Source organism: Silurus meridionalis, chromosome 21 (genome assembly GCF_014805685.1).
Source record: "Silurus meridionalis isolate SWU-2019-XX chromosome 21, ASM1480568v1, whole genome shotgun sequence".
NCBI classification, from domain to species: Eukaryota; Metazoa; Chordata; class Actinopteri; order Siluriformes; family Siluridae; genus Silurus; species Silurus meridionalis.
This window is the reverse complement of record NC_060904.1, coordinates 17,274,422-17,294,016: the sequence shown is the minus strand read 5'-3', so window position 1 is coordinate 17,294,016 and position 19,595 is coordinate 17,274,422. Positions and strand designations below refer to the sequence as shown.

At 37.4% G+C, this 19,595-nt stretch overlaps 3 protein-coding genes across 4 annotated transcripts; 2 read left to right on the top strand and 1 right to left on the bottom strand.

The window, feature by feature from the left end:
- Window positions 1–951: 951 nt before the first annotated feature.
- Window positions 952–5,445, bottom strand: LOC124375362 (1-phosphatidylinositol phosphodiesterase-like). 2 transcript variants are annotated; one of them, XM_046833610.1, is made up of 3 exons: window positions 5,097–5,445; window positions 2,450–2,502; window positions 952–2,080 (listed from the first exon to the last, which is right to left on the bottom strand). In XM_046833610.1, exons 2-3 carry the CDS (start codon window positions 2,494–2,496, stop codon window positions 1,228–1,230), a joined length of 900 nt encoding a protein of 299 aa, XP_046689566.1. In that variant the 5' UTR covers window positions 2,497–2,502; window positions 5,097–5,445; the 3' UTR covers window positions 952–1,227. The 2 variants fall into 2 exon arrangements, with proteins under 2 accessions (XP_046689566.1, XP_046689567.1); XM_046833611.1 differs by lacking the exon at window positions 5,097–5,445 and adding an exon at window positions 2,808–3,081.
- Window positions 4,615–13,292, top strand: ubqln4 (ubiquilin 4). Its single transcript, XM_046833608.1, has 11 exons — window positions 4,615–4,796; window positions 6,924–7,075; window positions 7,199–7,359; window positions 8,110–8,372; window positions 8,679–8,837; window positions 9,088–9,301; window positions 9,438–9,577; window positions 9,721–9,804; window positions 11,187–11,302; window positions 11,481–11,655; window positions 12,071–13,292. The coding sequence occupies exons 1-11, from the start codon at window positions 4,650–4,652 to the stop codon at window positions 12,221–12,223; spliced, it is 1,764 nt and encodes a 587-aa protein (XP_046689564.1). The 5' UTR covers window positions 4,615–4,649; the 3' UTR covers window positions 12,224–13,292.
- Window positions 13,293–15,092: 1,800 nt separating this feature from the next.
- lamtor2 (late endosomal/lysosomal adaptor, MAPK and MTOR activator 2) lies at window positions 15,093–17,697 on the top strand. Its single transcript, XM_046833612.1, has 4 exons — window positions 15,093–15,363; window positions 15,603–15,765; window positions 17,183–17,272; window positions 17,385–17,697. The coding sequence occupies exons 1-4, from the start codon at window positions 15,296–15,298 to the stop codon at window positions 17,439–17,441; spliced, it is 378 nt and encodes a 125-aa protein (XP_046689568.1). The 5' UTR covers window positions 15,093–15,295; the 3' UTR covers window positions 17,442–17,697.
- The last annotated feature ends 1,898 nt before the right edge of the window (window positions 17,698–19,595 follow it).

The following is a 19,595-nucleotide window of genomic DNA, read 5'->3' as shown; positions in this document are numbered from 1 at the left end:
TAGCAGATTAAGTAAAGATAACAGTAAAAACAAGATAAGCAGTCATTTGAAGAAAAAAAAGGCGACCTAAAAAATTAATAAATCTCTGTATTCACAGTAGTAGGAATAAGTAACACTGTATTATGAATCATCAGGTTGTGTTTCGCACGTCCCTTAATTCATTCATTAGATAATCTTCCTACACATAGCCTGAACCATGTTGTCCTGATCTTTTTAACCAAATTGTAATACGTTTTTTTATTTATCTTATTGTATGAATACTATATTACTTATATTTTTGCCACCATACTGTATTATACTAAATTAAATATAGTATTAAATATAATATTTATTTAATATATATTTGTCAGCTTTTGACATCTTAAGGTACACTTCCATCCATCTATTCATGCAAGTCTGAATTTGACTTCTATTTTAACAATATATATATATATATATATATATATATATATATATATATATATATATATATATATATATATTTTTTTTTTTTTTCCTTTTTTTTTTTTTTTTTTTTTCCTTTTTTAAATACAATGTCCAGTAGTTTTGCTTTCTTGCCTGTAGATGGAGACATAAGCACACAAATGTTCCCCTGTAATCCGGCTGCAATGAATAAAAGGGAAACTTGCTTAATTTTTTTGCTTTGTCTCATGATTCACACAAAGCCTCTGACAAATTTGACAGTCACATATGAGACCCAGTCTAACACAATATCAAAACACTGGGTAATTATGAGTGGGGAGAAAATGGAATAGGAAACGAACACAAAGTGTCATTTGCATACACACACTTTCATTTTGCTCAATTGATTTAATGATGATAATTGTCTGTTTTTATGTTTTATTCATCGTTTTTTTTCTAAGCTCTGCACACTATTAAATTTCATTGCCACGCATTGGCGACTTTGCGCTAGATTAAAAGTTCCTGGAGAAATAACAACGAGAGACAAAAGCAACAGCAAAGTCATTTTTATTGCTGTTGTTTCCAGAATGCAAGACAATCACAGATAAACATTTCGGAAACTATAATTACATACTGCAGTAAGTGCCGCATGATTAAGGTACGACAGGATTAATAGAGAAAGGGTGTTAAATGTATGCAATAAATGTCTTCATTAGTGATTATAGAGATTAAAGGATAATGGCACAGCTCTGTGTGGAAATGTGAAAACAATTAAAATATTAAAGCCATTACATTTTATTAGAATTGGAAGCAAATCTGCCAAAACTAGTAATTAAACTTGATGACCGTTTGAATGAGGTCAAAGCCTGGAAAGTCCATGGCTATGATCCCGAAACACATTTTAGACCCCTCAGCAAGCAGCGTTTTCAGATAATCATGTAGCCAAGGGTCAATCTTTTCCGCCACCCTTTTCGGTGTTAGAAACATCCCTTCAAACGTGCCGATTCCCGTTCCGCTGGAATAGGTGAGGATGATAGAATTTCCTCCGCACTCACCCATGGCTAGATTGAGGTGCTGTAAGATTTCTTTCTCCTTGTCGTTAATGTGAATGACCCTGTAGTCTCCCTTGGTGTCAGTTTCCAACAGAGGTACGCCAAGCAAAAAGCTGCCTTCCTGTACGAACACGATCTTGCCTCTTACTTCATCCAGTCGTGGTATACTAGACGTCACCCAGATGTTGCTATCGCCCTGGATGAGACTTTCAACCAATTCTTGTACTTTACTTTTATCAAACAAATCAGGCTTGACTCGGACGAGAATCGTTTCACTTGGGTACATCGACAGGAATGCCTTGAATGTGTCGAGAGCTTTGGTGAATGTCGAGTGCTGGTAAACAATCCCGTGCATGAGGTACAGAGTGTTTTCGAAAGCGTAAACTCGGAGGTCCACGTAGCGGATCCCTGCCTTCAGCTGGTCCTCCAGGTTCAAGGCCTGACATTCAGCTGCAGGTCCTCCATAAAGTGCCATGGTGTCATGCGTTCCAGGAATGGTAATATCAGACAGGAGAGCGTTTCCATCCAGGTTTTGCATCCAGCCAACATTGTAACTCTCTGGAAGGATGAGCTGTGAATTATCGTTGAAAGATGGACTGAGGCTTTCGATCTGCCCCCCAAAAAACCTGGGCCAAAAATTTAATATTTTAAAATTTCACATTTTTGGCCATGAAGGGATGCTATATGTTTCTACTTAGTGAGCTGAATAATCATTGTATCCGCCTGTACTTGCCTTGCTACATCTTATCATTAACGCTAACTGCAATGTCAATATACACACATTAAAGATTTGATAAGGTGCATTAGGGCGTTCTCCTAAAGCAAACTGCGAAATGAATCAGGAGAATGATTTAGCAGAAATGAAGTCAGATTCAAACGATGGAAATGTTAAAGGTTATAAAGCAATACTTATTTAAAAAAGTGGAATAAATGTTATTTTAGAAATTCTCAGTTCACGTGGCAGAACATGCTTTTGTGTCTAATTTCATACTTACAGAATGAGCAAAGACACACAGATTTGCTTGACGTTTGTTTTCTTCATCTTTGCCTGTAATTGTTAGAAAAGTACATCATTAAAACGTTACATCATTTACAGCTATTTTACTTCATAATATATGTCTGGAATGTAACTATGAATTATTGTTCCTGAATTAAACAAAACAAAAAAAGTCATTGTCCTCAACACTATGATTTTTAACTTTTGTAACAGCAAGGTGACGAAGAGCTCAAACTATTAACTATCTTACGACTGATTATTATCACGCGAAACATTTTGAAACACTATCCATAGATTTTCAATAACTTTCATTTGTTTTGAAGAAATTAATTTATAATGTCAAAAACCATACTTACTCGATGAGATGAACCAGTCTGGCTGAGAACAGAAGACTAAATGTGCTTGCTGTTTGATTTCACAGGATTTAAACAAAAGATATTGGGTGTGTGTATGTTATACATTTAATCTGGTAATTAATCATGCTTTGACATTTGATGCTGTGTGACGTGTTTTAGATTACAGAGAGGGCAAGTCTTGATAAAACTCCTGGTTTTAGACTGTAGGTTGGACGTGGCTGGCAGTTCTTTATCATTTCAGACAGAATTACATTGTTAATATGGACACATACACTTCTCCTTTCTACCCTCTATGACAAGAAACAGCACACAGTTAGCGTCATAGTTAGCTGAAACAAACATCTGTTGGCTCCAGGTGAAAAGTAGCGCCTGTTCCTATAATGCTTAAAAGTTTAATAGTAGTTTCTTTTTTTTTTTTTTTTTTAACAGGTAGTTTTTGCTTAATAACTAATAACAGCCCCAGCAATACATTTCATACTCCAAAACTAGGAGTAGGCTCCAGGTTTCCTCGCTACTTAGTTATAACTGCGTATAAAAATTACATTTGCCCCGTAGGTGTAAACGTGTGTATTAGCATTACTGTTAATACAGAGTGTGTATGGGGCTATGGTGTGTGTATGGAGCTCAGTGATGGAGTGGAGTCCACGGATATGTATTACATTTTTCTCAGTAGTCTATTCTCCTAATTTTATAGTGTTAATATTGGTGCGCTACTGCAATGAGTGTCTGTGTATGTTGGAGTTTCTATCCAGTCTGATTTTAGCCATCACATCACGTGTTGCCAGGGTCAAATATATCTGCTGTAAGGCCTTCTGAAATCAGCACTGTGGGCACCTTGTAATATCAGATTGTAAATTGGCGTCACCAGGGCCATGTAGCTTCATGTTGGTATTTTACATTTACAGCATTCGGTAGACACACTTTTAAACTTAGTTTAAACTCATGATCTTCACGACCTTTAAAGCACTATTCAGAGCTTGCAAACCGCATTTGCAGGAAACCGCACAAGCTCAAATAAATTCATGTGGATTTAATCCCTGTTTTAGTCCACAATGGCTGACAAAGGAAAAGGATTTGATTTGGTTGCACTTTCAAGGACATTTAGAAGTTGAAGAAAAGCTGGACATTGTGAGAAAAGGTCGGCCAAAACAGTTTCATGATCATTTATAGTTTTTGTGTTTCTTTTCCTGCAGAATTTGCACAAAAAAAAAAAATCAAAGGTTTCTATAATTGTGATGTAATAGTGATGGTATTAGGAGGTGAATTGATTCAAGTAGGACACCACTGATGGGTGAAGTTGTTGAAGGTTTACTGTTTACTGTCATAAGCATACCTTGTATATACAGTTTTTTTTTCTCAAATATATATCTTTATATATTTTAAACTTCATTTATCTGCCTTCTTTTTCTTGGTTATTTTTCTCCCAATCTTATTCCCTCATGCTGGACCATCGTAAAAAGCATTTCACTGCATGTCGTACCTTGTATGTATGTGTATGTGACACATTTGATTTGATTTGATTTGATTTGATTTGTTTTGTTTTGATTTGAAAGGTGCAGCCCACGACTCAATTACACACACACACACACACACACATCTCCGGAGACAGCAAATTAATCTGAGCTAACCAGTTAGGGGTTACAATTTTTAGAATTATTGTTATTTCTTTCTCTCTTTCTTTTTTGTGTGTTGGTATTTAGAGAATTTAGAGTTCGCATCTCCTGTGTCGCATGGTGTCGCTGTGACTTCAACGCTCGTTTAAACGCGACCGTCTCGCAACTCCTTTTCCGTTTCCTGTCGGTTTGGTGATGTAATGAAGTAAAAGAGGAGTAAAAAAAAAACATGGCGGAGAACAGTGGCACGGATCCTGCCGCGGACAGGAGCGCCGAGGAAAATGCCGCCACTAGCGGGACCGTTATCATGGTCACGGTCAAAACACCGAAGGACAAGGAGGAAATTGCGATTTCGGAGGACGCCTCGGTGGCACAGGTAAGCCGGAGTCCCTTCCCGGAGCACTCGGCGGGGCTTTTCTCTCGGCTGGTCCGCCGTGAATGGCCGCTTCAACCAGTTAGCTCGCCATGTTAGCTGGTTTTACGACGACAATAAATTGAACACGGCGTTTTCTTTTGGAAAATACACACATACTCCATATTCATAGATATATGTGGTGTTCGTATTTTTATACGTCAACATTTACACCACCGACATATTATATAAATAATAGTAATAATAATAATTATTATTATTATACACTCAGGATGACGCTGTGAGTTTGGCTCCAAACGTTACCGGCTATGGCGGCGGCGAACGGGAAGATTCCTTGGCCAAATCCCAAACGGCGCCGTGTTTAACACGTAGTACACTAGTTAGGGTGTAGAGCTCTGTCTTTAACAGCACACGTAGTGCACTTCAATGCAGGGATTAGGCAGCGGTTTGGGATTTGACCCTATTTGCTAGCAATATTGTTAGGCAGATATTTGAAGGATTTTAAGTAATTAATCAGTATATCGTTTTCTTTTTACTTTGAATAAAGATATAATAAAATAGTTTAATAAGTCGGCTTAACATGGTTAGGTCAAAGTGTGAATGTTTATTAGTAAAAAGCTGTCTAATGTAAATGACTAGCATTAGCCGGCTTAGAGAAGGTTCTAGGTTTTTTTTTTTTTTTTTTGCAATTTTTTTTTGTACTTGGTTGTTTTTAGTTCATGTTGTTTAAAATAATAATAATAATAATAATAATAAAGACAGCGGGTTTAATTTATATACCTTCTAATTGTAGACATTTTCATATCCTCGACGGATCGATACGGTATCCACGGTACAATCACGGTATCGCGGTTTCGGTAATGTCGATATTAATATCGTCGTATTTCATCAAGTTGGAGAAAACTCTGGAATATTTTCCAATACATTATTGTAAGGGATTGAGGGTTAGTTGTAATGAATAATAAGTCAATATAATAAATACAAAGCCGTGTTTTTATTTCCTCAAGACATTGTTAGATACAGTAAATGTGCGAGAGAGAGAAGTGCTGAGAAACACTGGTTAGAACACATCACATCACTGTGCTTTTGGAAGGTGTTTTTCTTCTATAGTAACAGCAAGTTATGGCCTTGTACCTGTTGCACTGTATAATTTAGGACTAATTTATAAATGGAAAAATTTGTTGTTGAGACAATTATCTAATCATTATGGAAGGAGTCTCCAGTGTCAGCTCTTTTGTATGAGTCTGAGATAAAGCTGTATGCTGTGGTTTATCATCAACTTCAGGACTGATGCTTGTTTGTGAGAGAAGATGCGATATTCATTAAAAATAGAATAAATTATTAAAGAATGCCAGAATGTTGTTTTGGGGAAAATAAATGAACACAAGGCTGGGAACAGTAATTTCACTCCATCACACTAGTGTTGTGTTGATTATTATGTCCGGTTATTTAATATTTAAAAATATATGTGAGCTTTACATGTTGATGGATATCAGCTGGAAGATTACACTAATATTTTTATAAGACTATATTTAAATATATATTTATACTTAAGTGATAAATTGCGTTTTGTTCCTTAATCCTGGTTTGTTTAAGATGCAGGAAGTTGTAACACAGACGCTCGTGCTTGTTCTAATGACTGGATCTTTGTATTAAAGCTCTTATTTGATCATCTTTTATTCCCCCTTTAATTTTCTCCTTCTGTTTGACGAAACTTTATTACATAACTGGATGTGACTCAGCTGTTTTTGTAGCAGTGGTCTGGAATAGCAGAGTGGTGAAAAACTAGATAAATGTATAGAATTTGGGTTTAAATGTTGATCTATGTGGATTTTTGTTTCAACTTCCGAGATGATTCTTTTGTTTAGTGTTAACATGGTTTGTTTGCGGGGAGACCGTGTTGGACTTACGGGCAGTTTTTTTTGTCCTAATTATGCGTCTTTACATCTTTGTTGTGCAGGGGGAAAAAAGAGATCGTGGGAACATGCGTAAAATTTGACAACATGCTCTCGATAAACAGCTTTTTGTGTACATTGTTTTGAGCAAGTCTTTGCTTTGGTGTAGGACAAGAAGAATCGGGTGATGAGGGCACTTAAAATTTTTCTTATTTAATTTCTTCCTCATTTATAGTTCAAAGAAGAAATCTCCAAAAGGTTCAAGGCGAAGCAGGACCAGTTAGTCTTGATCTTTGCTGGCAAAATTTTGAAAGACGGCGACACGCTCACTCAACACGGCATAAAGGACGGCCTCACTGTTCACCTTGTCATCAAAACCGCACAAAAGTAAGACGTCTGAAATGTTCTTTTTATGCTAAGATTTAATTACAAGTTGTCTTCCACAAGTCGTGGATGATGTGCACTCTCTGATTTACTTTAATGCAATTTATGGCTGTGATCCTTGTGCAGGGCGCCAAGCGGAAGCTCCACGGCTGCTTCATCCAGCCCTGGGGCGTCGCAGGTCAGCAGCGGCACCACGACTTCACCAAACGCCAGTCCAGCTGTTAACCTGGGCACATCGCAGGGCAGTGGGCCAGCACCGGCTCCTACACAGCCATCTAACATATTAAGTAAGTGCGGGAAATTTGCTGCGGTTGCGAAAGTATGAGAGTTTACATCTCTAAGCTGTGATTTATTATGTAGCTGTCAGGAATATCTACAAAGTGAAAATGAAAAATCTGTATGGGGAAGTTTATTTAATAGTGGAAGTGGAAGTTCCCTGGAGAAAATGCAAAACCAAATTTAATAGATGATAACATATGATAGAGTAAAAAATGTCTATGTAAATATTGTGTATGTATGTATATATGAGAGAGATAATGTTTGCAACTGCAATTTTGTGGACTTTGACTATAAGATTAAAAGATTGTGGGACATTTACCAATTTTATTATTTAAAAACCTCCTTTTATACGTTTTTTTGTGAAATAAGACATTTCTCATTTTAAAGGCCATTATTAAGAAGCTAAAAACTACTTTTTTTTCTCTATCTGTAAATGTGAACTGTCTGTATGTGCATGAGTATTAGGCATACATATATTAAGATGCGAGTGTACATTTTCATTTTAAACCTTGCATGAGGTGCTTTAGGCTGATGGATCATTTCCAGGAAGGGATGCAGATACGAGTGCTGTACAAGAGTAAATGCATTTCCACGTTCAGAAAAATGTTTTCTGCAGACAGTTTGATCATAGTGTAAGACATCTGGAGACACTATAGACCTTGAAAGCGCAACACAACTAAACAGACCCTGTGTTAACGTCATGCGAGTAAATTGTAATAATCACTGACCCTTGACTCTGTTTGTTTGCGTGTCCTCAGCTGGCTTTGGTGACCTGTCCAGTCTGGCCAACATGGGCATGGGCTCTGCAAACTTCATGGAGCTCCAGCAGCAGATGCAGCGGCAGCTCATGTCCAACCCAGAGATGCTTTCGCAGATCATGGAGAACCCACTGGTTCAGAACATGATGTCCAACCCTGACCTGATGAGGCAGATGATAATGGCCAATCCTCAGATGCAGCAGCTGATGGAGCGAAATCCTGAGATTTCACACATGCTCAATAATCCTGAGCTGATGAGACAGGTGAGAGCGGTGGAACAAGCAGGCGTACATGCAGATCGAGATTGTTAATGAATCACACCATATGTTTTTATTTTATATTCTTGCTATAATCGTGTATAACTTGGTTAGTATTTTGACATTGCGATTTAGCTATAGGAATCTACTGACAAATATTTTATTGCAAATCTTTTTGCAAAACAGCTTCATTGAAACGTTGTCTTTACATTCATAAATATTCGGTACTGAATTAGATTTGAATTCTGAATAGATTTGTTTGAAAAACTGAGGATTCCATGATATCAGTTGAATAATCTCGGCTTTATTTAGACAATGGAGTTGGCGAGGAACCCTGCTATGATGCAAGAGATGATGCGTAACCAGGACCGGGCGCTTAGCAACCTAGAGAGCATCCCTGGTGGATACAATGCTCTCCGGAGGATGTACACAGACATCCAGGAGCCCATGTTTAGTGCCGCACGCGAGCAGGTCAAGAAACATTTTGATGCCTTTTAAATATATATATATATATATATATATATATATATATATATATATATATATATATATATATATATATATATAAAAGATAGATAGAAAGAACCCCAAAAAAAATACTATTATATATATTTTTTTACCTCAGTAACAGTTTGGTTAGGTTTGTAAAATATATTTTTTCCTACAAAGGTTATTTCTATAATGTTACTAATGTCAGATTATTTTCGTTGCTTTTGTACAGTTTGGAAACAATCCATTCTCAGCCTTAGGTGGGAATGCAGACAACTCTGGGGTCCAGCCCTCCAGGACAGAGAACCGAGAGCCATTGCCAAATCCGTGGGGACCACCAGAGACCACTTCCTCTGGAACTGCCACCTCCAGCAGCTCTACTACAAGCTCCACTACCCCCAGTGTGTCCAATCCCCTTGGCATTAACTCTGCCAGCTTGGGCTCCGGTACTACCTTCATTAGCTCCTCTTGTTGTGTTAAATCTTTTTATAGTTATACTACCTAAATACTTTATATACGTAGCAAAAATATCGAGAAAAAAAAATAGCCTGTTGATACTCCAATATTTATTGGTATATACAGGTATATTCAACAGTCCTGGCATGCAAAGCCTGATGCAGCAGATCTCTGAGAATCCACAGCTGATGCAGAACATGCTCTCCGCTCCTTACATGCGCAGCATGATGCAGTCGCTGGCGCAGAACCCAGACGTCGCCTCACAGGTCTGACATCATTGCTTGGAATTCTTGCATAAGAAAAGCAAATAAAAATAAGCATCTATTAATTCCCTGGTTTTTGTTCTGGTAGCTTCTCATCTTCGTATGTTTCTGTTGTTCCCCCTTGACTTTGTCCCTGCTCTCTCCAGGTGTTGATGAACAACCCGCTTTTTGCTGGAAATCCCCAGCTGCAGGAGCAGATGAGACATCAGTTGCCAGTATTTCTGCAGCAGGTAAAGGTCTTGCTCACCTGTACAGTGGGTTTACGCTCACTGTAAATATTACTAATAGTTGTAATATTCAGTACCAGTCCAAATGTTTGTTCATACCTATTCCTTCACTTTACCTTTAATACTGAAGACATCCAGACACATACGGGATTATGTAGTAATTAAAAAAAATTTGTTCGAATTACTAATAAAATCCAAATAATCTCAAACTTTAAACGCACAGTTTCCTAAAACCACCAAATGTTATGATGAAACGGGTGCTCATGGGGAAAATCACAGGAAAGGACGACCAAGAGCTACCTCTGCTGCAGAGGATAAGTTTAATACAATTCTCTTCAAGTGGCGGACATATATCAACATCCTCTGTTCAGAGGACATTGTGTGAGTCTGGCCTTGGTTGATTTGTGGCAAAGAAACCTTTACTTGAGACAATCAACAAGCAGAAGAGAAGAAGAGTTGCATGGGCCAAGAAACACAATGAATGGACATTAGATCAGTGGAAAACTGTCCTTTGGTCTGATGGGTCAGAATTTAAGCGTTTTGGTTCTAACCAACGTGGCTTTGTGGTGTTGGGGTGATTTGTTGGTGATCTAGTCAAAATTAACGAGCATGGCTAGCACAGCATTTTTTCCGAAACCTGGTTCATACATAGTGGGACCATAAATAGTTTTTCAAAAGTACAATGACCTCAAACACACCTCTAGGTTATGCAAGAGCTGTTTATTCAAGAAGGAGAGTGATCGAGTGCTGCATTAGATGACCTGGTCCCCATAATCACCTGATCTAAATCAAGTTAAGATGGGTTGGGATCAGTTGGACCAAAAAGTGAAAAGAATGTGTCCAAACATTTAATTGGTACTGTACTTTGAATCCCCCTTTGGAAATATGTTTAGATTGAGCACTTTATACAATGAAAGTTTGGTTAGTTACCCAAGAAAGGTTTCCTTTTTTAACACTTGTATTTATCTTTAAAACCACATGTTAATAGGATTTTAGACCAGCATTTTTGGTGTCATTCTGTGAAAGACAACAGGAGGCAGGATTGTTTTGATATTTCACGACTCTTTCTTTTTTTTTTTCTCTCGCTCTTTCTCACACTCGCACGCACACACACTTTTCAGAGCTTGAGAGTGAACCTGAAAAGTTGAGAGCGATGTGAATAAGAAAATACTTTCATTCAGAATTTTTATGTGAACATGGACTTGTCTTGCTGTATTTCTTTTCTTTTCTTTTTCTCCAATCTTTTTTTTTTTTTAATGCGATTACAGACATTAACTATATAAATGGGTTTTAACTTCACTGACCTTGAACTGGAACATTGGATAAATTATACTTTTCTTTTTTACAACATGCATATTTTCATTTTACTTTTTCCCCTCGCTTAGATGCAGAACCCTGAGGCCCTCTCTGTAATGACAAACCCCCGGGCCATGCAGGCTCTGATGCAGATCCAGCAAGGCCTACAGACCCTCCAGACTGAAGCTCCTGGACTCATGCCTGGGTAGAAAAAGCTAAACTCTATCTTAAATGAATCATTCTTTTTATTAGATGATTATAAATCCTTGTTCTTTGAGAATGTGTGTCTGTGTGTGGGGGAAAAACAGCAAGGGTGAGAAGAACAAAGTGAGAGCACGTACTGCAGATAAAACAATTGTACATGTATTGTTTATTTCTGGTAGTCTGGTTGCCGGAGGAGTTCCTGGCGGTGTTCCTACAGGGGATAATGTGACTCCTTCTGAGAGTGTTCCACCCCCCACTTCGGGACCGGGCCCCACCCCTGCTGTTGGAACTAACTCCTCTCAACAGCAACTCATGCAACAGATGCTACAGATGTTTGCTGGCGGAAGCGCATCGGTACAGTCTGCTATGATTTGACTTGACTATTTACTTTTGCCTGCACAGTTATATAGATAAAATAATTGTCGCTGTAGATCAGGGCATCTGCCAAACACTGTAAATGTAAATTTGGATGTGCATCTATTTTTGCTGTTGCTATGATTTATTTAAATTCTCGAGCAGTAAAAAAAAGGCAGTATAATAGATATCATTTAGGTAATCAAAAACAATTCTACATACTTGAAGGGAGTACATGGGGAAAGAAGCTTGCATGTAGATCTAATGTTTCCTGTGTGTTTCTGCCATTATTCACTTTAAATGTGCCAAACATCCAGTTGTTGCAGTGTTTATCAGTAGATCACCGTCGTATACTATTCTTGTGATCTAATCAACAAAGGTTATAGGTTTTATCATATTGTCTCTCGTCACCTAGACCCAGACTCCTGAGGTGCGTTTCCAGCAGCAGCTGGAGCAGCTGAGTGCGATGGGCTTCATCAACAGAGAGGCCAACCTCCAGGCGCTCATCGCCACTGGGGGAGACATCAACGCCGCCATCGAAAGACTGCTCGGCTCGCAGCCATCTTAATCCCTTTACCACCTAATCACAACCAGAGACAAGTCACAGTCACGAACATGGTCCCTCATCACCTAATATCTGACGAATAGACTGAATTCCACTTGCTTCTTCCTTTAACGCGGTTGATCTGTGAATCTTAGGAAATTGGGGTTCTCAAACTTATTCCCTTAAAAAAAAATCATTGGAATGACATCAGGCTAACCCCTCGTTCATTTCTGACTGCGTCTATTAATAAATTCAACAGGGCAATGCTGTGAACCAAGTGTAGGTTATCGTTCATTTTAATCGACACATACTCACTCGAGGCACTACTTCTTCCTGGGTTGTGGGAAGTAGATAAAGATAAAGGTCATCTCCCGAGTCAGAAGAACTTTGTTTTTCATGAGGATGGTCTGTTTTCTTGATCTTAATTTTTTTTTTCCCCTCTTTCTGTCTTTCTCTCTTTCTCTATCTGAAATCATACCTGACTAAACCAGTATTTATTGCAAACATTTAGAGATTACCTTTTACTCCCTTATCAATGCTCCAGGATTCACAAAGCTTCTCATTTGACATTAATTGAAATATAACCGAGGAAGTCGTTGTCTGAGCATTTATAACAGCTTCACGCAGACGATCGCTTACTCTTCAGCTCTTTAGAGATGAAATAATAATTTTTTTGTTTTGTTTTTTTGCAATGATATGAGATACCAGTCATGTCTTTGCCTTTTAGGAGCAGTCTGATTGTTTGAATTGCTGGTTTAAAAAAAAAAAAGAAAAAGCTTATCAAGCTTGTGGTTTTGGGGTAAAGGTTGTAACAAGGCATCAATAAAAATAATTTCTCAGCTTACAAGCAACACTGAAAGCAGACACCATTTTTTTTTGACCATATCTTAATGCTTTGAAATAGTAATCTAGTGTGTGGGGGGGAAAAAGACCCGCATTGTGCGTCGGATACGTCGTTGTAGAGTTGGTGTAGCGAGCGAGCCTGGTAACAGCATGAACACGATGCTTTCCTGTGCACCGATCTCAGTTCTTAATGAGTCTAATGGAACTAACAGTCGAGTTATTGATGTGAATTAAAATGTGTTCAACTTTTTGCTTTTTTTGCGCTGCACGTTCATAATCCACTCTTTCATTTTATTCAAATAATTACATTGCAATAATCTGAACTCATCCTCGAGTCGGTATGTTTTTCTTTCTTTTTTTTTTTTTTTTTTTAAGGGATGGGGCTGAGACTGAGGGGTGAGCAAGAATTTAGGGACAGTCTTTAAGATGTAAATATTTAGTTGGCAGTTATTGTTGTTTATTGTGAAGTAATGTAGGGTTTTAAAGCTACTGACAGTATAGTGGTGGAACTCTTATAAAAAGAAAAAAGAAAGGACTGTATGCTAAGCACTTCTACATACTTTATATTCTGTCTGTTTTTCGTACAACTGTTGGTGGTAGCGATCGTACTAAATTCCACATTATTCCAAAAGTGTTCATAAGATGTGCATTAAGCTCTTGTGCTACAGTCACTATATATTTTATAGCATGTCTTTTATCTTAAAGAATACATCCTTGTGTCGTTATATATTAACAGTTGATGCTCCAAGAAAAGCTAGAGCTAGATTAGTGTATGGGAATGTTGATGGAAAGAGTCTCCAGTGTCCATTTTTTTACTTTCTAGTCTTCAGTTGGGAAAGGTTTCGGCTTAAAAGGGATAAAAGCTCGACTTGAGCAATGTCACAAAATATTTGCCTCACTTCAGAAGCTTAAAAGTATCTCTAAGCTTGTGAAGCACAATGCATAGTGGTCATTTAAGAATCATTTCAGTATAAGCAGAAGTACTGATGTCTTGGCACTGTTTTCAGAAGACACCCTTAATTATATTGTTGGTATCTTTTGATTATATAGTATAAACCACTGAGTGATTTAAACCACACGAACCCTGACCAGGAGAAAGCAGTTTTCTGCAGACTCCAGTAAACCGGTAGCATGAGGTTTATATCTGAGTGATGTAGAGATAAATGACTCCTATGCACATCTCCATTAGCTACGCATATCAAGTAAATGTGAACACAGAAGCATATTCGTTGGAGGACTCAGAAGATTACAGAATACAGATGATGCAACTATACAGAATGTCAATTCCAGGTATGGCTGCATGACGTTTTTCTCTTGTGCATGCAGCATAAAACTGTGATCAGCAGATGCTATGCTGCTTTAACTGACTCACAGTATCATAGTTCTTGTGAAACAGTGTTCTGTAAACAAGTCTGTTTTCTGTGGAATATGTGGAAATGTGCATCAGGTTTTCATTACAGTCAGAATGCACAACCTTCGTTCATTTATGCAACAACCATGATTTCTGGTTAAGGGAAAATAATTATTTGATCCCCTGCTCGTTTTGTTGATTGACCCCCTTACAAAAAAAATTAACAGCCAATATTTTTATGCTGGGTTTGTTTCACAGAGAGACAATATAAATAAATAAAAAATGCATTAGAAAAAACTTTAAAGAAAGGTTATAATTTAAGTTGTAGTATGAGATCCTGTAACAACCAGCATGAATTCTTACTCCCACAGACCCAAACTAGTCCCGTTTGTTTAGGAACGTTCTCCTAATATCAACACGTGATTGTGTATAAACGACATGTGTCACAGAATCAACCTCTTCCATTCAAACTTCACCACCACCATGGGCGAGACCAAAGATCTATCAAAGGACATCAGGGAGAAGATTGTAGATTTTTTTTTACATTTATTGTAATTTACAAAAATATGTACAAGTCCCACTGCAATAAACTGTTACTGCAACGGAACAAGCGCAAGTTTATAGTGCAGCCGGAACTACTTTCCGAGCCATTCGGAAATAAAGCACACTCTCTGACCAATCAGATTTGAGAATTCGGTTGCGCCACGGTACAAGCATCCAACGCATGCGCGTTCAAGTCCATGCTGTCTCTTTAAACTACAATTCCCATTATTCTCGTCCTGTTTGCGGAAGTCAGTGTCAGCTGATGCCCATGCAGCTTAGTGTTGTAACGAAAATACAGTGTGGACGGATTTCTTTTTGTTTTCTTTTTGTCACTCGTTTTTTCCTTTACAACACAGATCATGTTACGCCCTAAAGCATTAACGCAGGTCCTCAGCCAGGCGAACACAAACGGAGTACAGAGCACACTGTGAGCATTCACGCTTTAAATATCTAGCAGCTAGCATGCTAACTGGCTAGCCAGGTTTATTAATAGAGCAGATTTCAGCAGTGAGGTTGTTTTTTTTTTTTTATGCTGCTCTGTTTGAAAAGTTTAGTTACTGTGAATATGTGCATGGTTCTGGTGGTGTTTTGAAGTCTGACCCTTAGTGTGTTGTCCAATAAACAATGACTATAGATTATATCTTTGTGATATATTTGGATTTTCAGATTGCTGAACAACGAAGGCTCTCTGTTGGCTTATTCGGGTTACGGGGACACAGATGCTCGGGTCACAGCTGCCATCGCCAGCAACATCTGGGCCGCTTATGACAAGAACGGCCATCAGGCTTTCAACGAGGACAAACTGAAGTTTATTCTAATGGACTGCATGGTAAGAGTGGAGAGGAGGTGGGCAGATACAGGCCTAGAACTTCATAGATGTTATTTGAGTGTTTAAATCGGACACCTGATAATGGGACGGAGACCAGGTGATTAGGAAACAGAAATGAGTGGTTCATCTCTTGACTTCAAGTCCAAGTTGTTCGTTCTCTAAACCCGTGACTCCTATATACACTATTCAGTGCGTTACACAGAAAGCAGAAGTGAATAGTTCATCTCATGAGTCCTCGTTATTTCTTGCAATATGCAATTATATACGCATATAAATTATTTGAACTCTAGTCAAAGTTTGTGTATGCACTGTAAATGTGGAACGGCTTATTGAAAACTGAATAAAAAAAAAAGTTTCTGATAAAAGCAACCAAATAAACTAAAAGACACAAAAAAAGATTTGCTTGTTTTGATGAACAAAATGTCACTGAAATGATCCAAACGTCCCATCACTAGTGCTTACTTGAGTTTCATGCAGTCGCCAGCTGCCCTACTGTGAGGTTTGTAGGAGGCGGGTACTACTCCTGGTTGCCGTAGTAACATTTATCAGCTGGCAGTGCGACTTGCATTCCAGTTTTTGACAATGAAAAAAGAAACCGCTTTACTTTGTTTTGTTGGGGGCACGTGGAGATTAGGTGTTGCTCATGTTACTGGTTACTGATCATAAGTTTGGGGGTTTAAGCCCCAGCAATCTCAAACTGCCACTGTTAGGCATTAAGGAACTTAACCCTCTGTGCTCCAGGGGTGCTGTATTATTGCTGACTCAGCGCTCTGACCAAAGCTTCCTAACAGCACTGGGATATGCGAAGAACACGTGACAAGTAAAAAAGCACCTTTACCTTTAAATGAACAGTTTCCAGTTGTGACTCGCTATATTATACCAGGTACATGAACTGTACCTTGATCAAGTCAGCATCAGTGTGTAAAAAATAAAATAAATACATTTCAAAGAGGATTTTCCATGTTGTGCTCTGAAATTACGCTTTTCCACAAATTCGGAAGTTTGATGTGAGAAAATCGAAGCTCTGGTCCTGTCTGATTGGTTGATCTGGTAATTGCATGAGCAGGCAAGTGTTCCCAATAAGGTGGGATGTAAATCCATCTCTTTAAGACTTGTGTAACTTCTTTGTTTTGTCCATAGATTTGAACTAAACAATCTTACATATGATAAAAAAAAAAACCTACACTTGAATTAAAAGCCAGACTGTTTTTTCATCTCTTCCTGTTTTTCTCTTTATCTCTCTTTATCGCTCTCTTTCTCTCTCATTTGAATGTACCGTGAACTCATAATCACTGACTCGCAGCAGTGAACAAGCTAAAGCAAAAACAATAAATGCAAATTGGATTTTTTTTGTAAACGTTGTCGGTGAGGAAAAAAACGGCCTTCTAGCTTAAAAGTGAATCGCTTGTGCTTACAGGAAGGCAGAGTGGCCATTACACGGGTCGCAAACCTACTGCTGTGCATGTACGCTAAAGAGACCGTGGGCTTCGGGATGCTGAAAGCCAAGGTAAATTGTGCAGTGTGTGCGTTTTTTTTTTTTTTTGGTTTGTTTTTTTCTGTTTTTTGTTTTTTTGTTAAAAATGCGTTTGAAAATGTTTATTTGTGTGTTTTGATGTCAGGCCGAGGCTCTGGTGGAGTATCTTCAGGAACCACTGACGCAGGTGGCGGCTTCGTAGATCCCCAAATCTGTAACCTTTTTTTTTTTTTTTTTTTTTTTTTAAACAACAAACTTTATTCAAGCTTTATTTATTTACTCTGATGATCATCCTGATCTTTATAACAGATTTATTGTACAAGTGCTTATTAATCATAATCCACTGTCGGTTTTCTCTTCCCTTCAGCTTGTTTTTTGTTGTTGCACCTATGTGATTAACTTATAAAGCAGCCAATATTCGTTTAAAAATAAAAAAATAAATAAATGTGCTTTTTGTAGATTGTCATACTGGTTTTATTCCATACTGGTTCTCATGTTGTCTTGACATAAATCCTGGAATTCCATTTGGATATTCAGTGGTTCAGTCTTTTATGTTTTTTGAGACACTTGCATGTTGCTTTTATTTTAATGCAACAAACTCTATAAAACCCAAAAACACAAGAATTGGACAGTGAAAGTTCTCTAGAGTCCCAATGTGACATTTGTGGCTCTAACAGAAGAACTTGTGTAAGATGGAGAACAGAAGAGAAGATGTTAGCAGATTATCTCACCCCCACAGTCAAACATGTCAGAGGAAGCTTCATAGTTTGGGATTGTTTAGGAGCAGGGAAGGTTGGAGACTTATTTCAGAAAGTAAAAGAAATCCTGAACCAACATGGCTCCCATTCCATTCTTCGTCTGGACTGCGGCTCATTGGAACCGACTTCTCCGCACAATGAGCCGAAGCGTCCATCCGAACTCTGTAAGCTGTATTTAAACAGGTGTCTGGAATGTTCTCTATCATGGAATGACCTGCTTAGTCACTGCACCTAAATCCTATTGAACTGCTCTGAAATGAACTGCACCACAAGAAAGAAATCTGTTGATCATCTTTGGCAAGTTTTACAAGTGACACGGCAAAATATTCCAGCTGAACGTTAGGAGAAACGAACTATCCAGATGCTGAGAGAGATTTTTCAATGAAAATAAAGCTTTGGACATTTATAGATTCGTTTGGTCAAAGTAAATCTTCATACCGTTACATGGTTTTGTTTGTTGCATAGAAGCAAAAAGAACGTGCATGTGTGTCTCAAAATCCAAAAAAGACTCTAAGTAACTTATTGATCAAGTGGATCTTGAGCTTAGGTTCTACATATTTATTTATTTTGTGAACATTAGATGTCGGGCATAATGCAATTAATTCTTAGCCAGAATCAGATCACTTTGTGTACTTTTTATGGGTAAAAACATTAAATGCTTTATTATTATTTTTTTATTATTATTATTAATAAATATAGTCAACATATAGGCTAGGATAATGAGATAACACACACAATGTCAAGTATGTATGAGTAACATTCAGGAAACTTTTGGGCTAAAATAGGAGGGTGTATTTGTGTTGAGATATCTTATATCCTGTAATGTACAAATAAATGTTATTTTGTTTAATTTAAAATGTGATTTGGAAACATGCAAATCAGTGAATCTAGTTTCAGGCAAAGATTATGCATTATTAAAAAGTAAGTTTTTATTTTGTCGGTTAAAAACATTAACATTAACAACTCTGGTCATTTTGTACATTTAGATGTTGGTGAATTGAATATATGAATGCATCTTCTAGATTAGATTAGATTAGATTCAACTTGATTGTTATACATGTACAAGTACAAGGCAACAAAATGCAGTTTGGGTCTAACCAGAGTGCAAAAGCAGCAAGTGCCGAATATATAGTGTTTACATTATTTACATAAATTAAATAAAATGGTATTATAGGACTATAAACAGTAATTTACAGATGTGTACGTACTATAAATATAATATACAAATGAACATAATATACAGATGAATATAATATACACTTTGTACAATTCGTTTTAGATTTTTACACACCATGTTCATTACACAATTATGAAATATAATACAAAATTAGAGAAAGGTTAACTTGACAAAAAGGTCGCATTCACATGAAAAAGGAAGTAGCTTTGTGGTGTTTTTTTTTGTTCCGTAACCGCATTGTGTGCTTCTTTAATGTGGCTTTTTAAAAGTTATTTCCTTATACATCGTCGTATGAAGGGATCATTGTAACACTGGGCACAAATGTCCTGTTTTTATGATTAACTCACTCAAAACTATACACAAAAAAAAAATATATATATATATATATATATATATATATATATATATATATATATATATA

Bases quoted from the DNA above. Each gene is read 5' to 3' on its own strand.
- LOC124375362 (XM_046833610.1), bottom strand. From the start codon at position 2,496: ATGAAGAAAACAAACGTCAAGCAAATCTGTGTGTCTTTGCTCATTCT. The intron at 2,081-2,449 runs GTAAGTATGAAA...TTTTTGGCCCAG, and splicing joins TGTGTGTCTTTGCTCATTCT to GTTTTTTGGGGGGCAGATCG.
- lamtor2 (XM_046833612.1), top strand. From the start codon at position 15,296: ATGTTACGCCCTAAAGCATTAACGCAGGTCCTCAGCCAGGCGAACACA. The intron at 15,766-17,182 runs GTAAGAGTGGAG...TTGTGCTTACAG, and splicing joins TTATTCTAATGGACTGCATG to GAAGGCAGAGTGGCCATTAC. The intron at 17,273-17,384 runs GTAAATTGTGCA...TTTTGATGTCAG, and splicing joins TCGGGATGCTGAAAGCCAAG to GCCGAGGCTCTGGTGGAGTA.
- ubqln4 (XM_046833608.1), top strand. From the start codon at position 4,650: ATGGCGGAGAACAGTGGCACGGATCCTGCCGCGGACAGGAGCGCCGAG. The intron at 7,360-8,109 runs GTAAGTGCGGGA...GCGTGTCCTCAG, and splicing joins ACAGCCATCTAACATATTAA to CTGGCTTTGGTGACCTGTCC. The intron at 9,578-9,720 runs GTCTGACATCAT...TGCTCTCTCCAG, and splicing joins ACCCAGACGTCGCCTCACAG to GTGTTGATGAACAACCCGCT.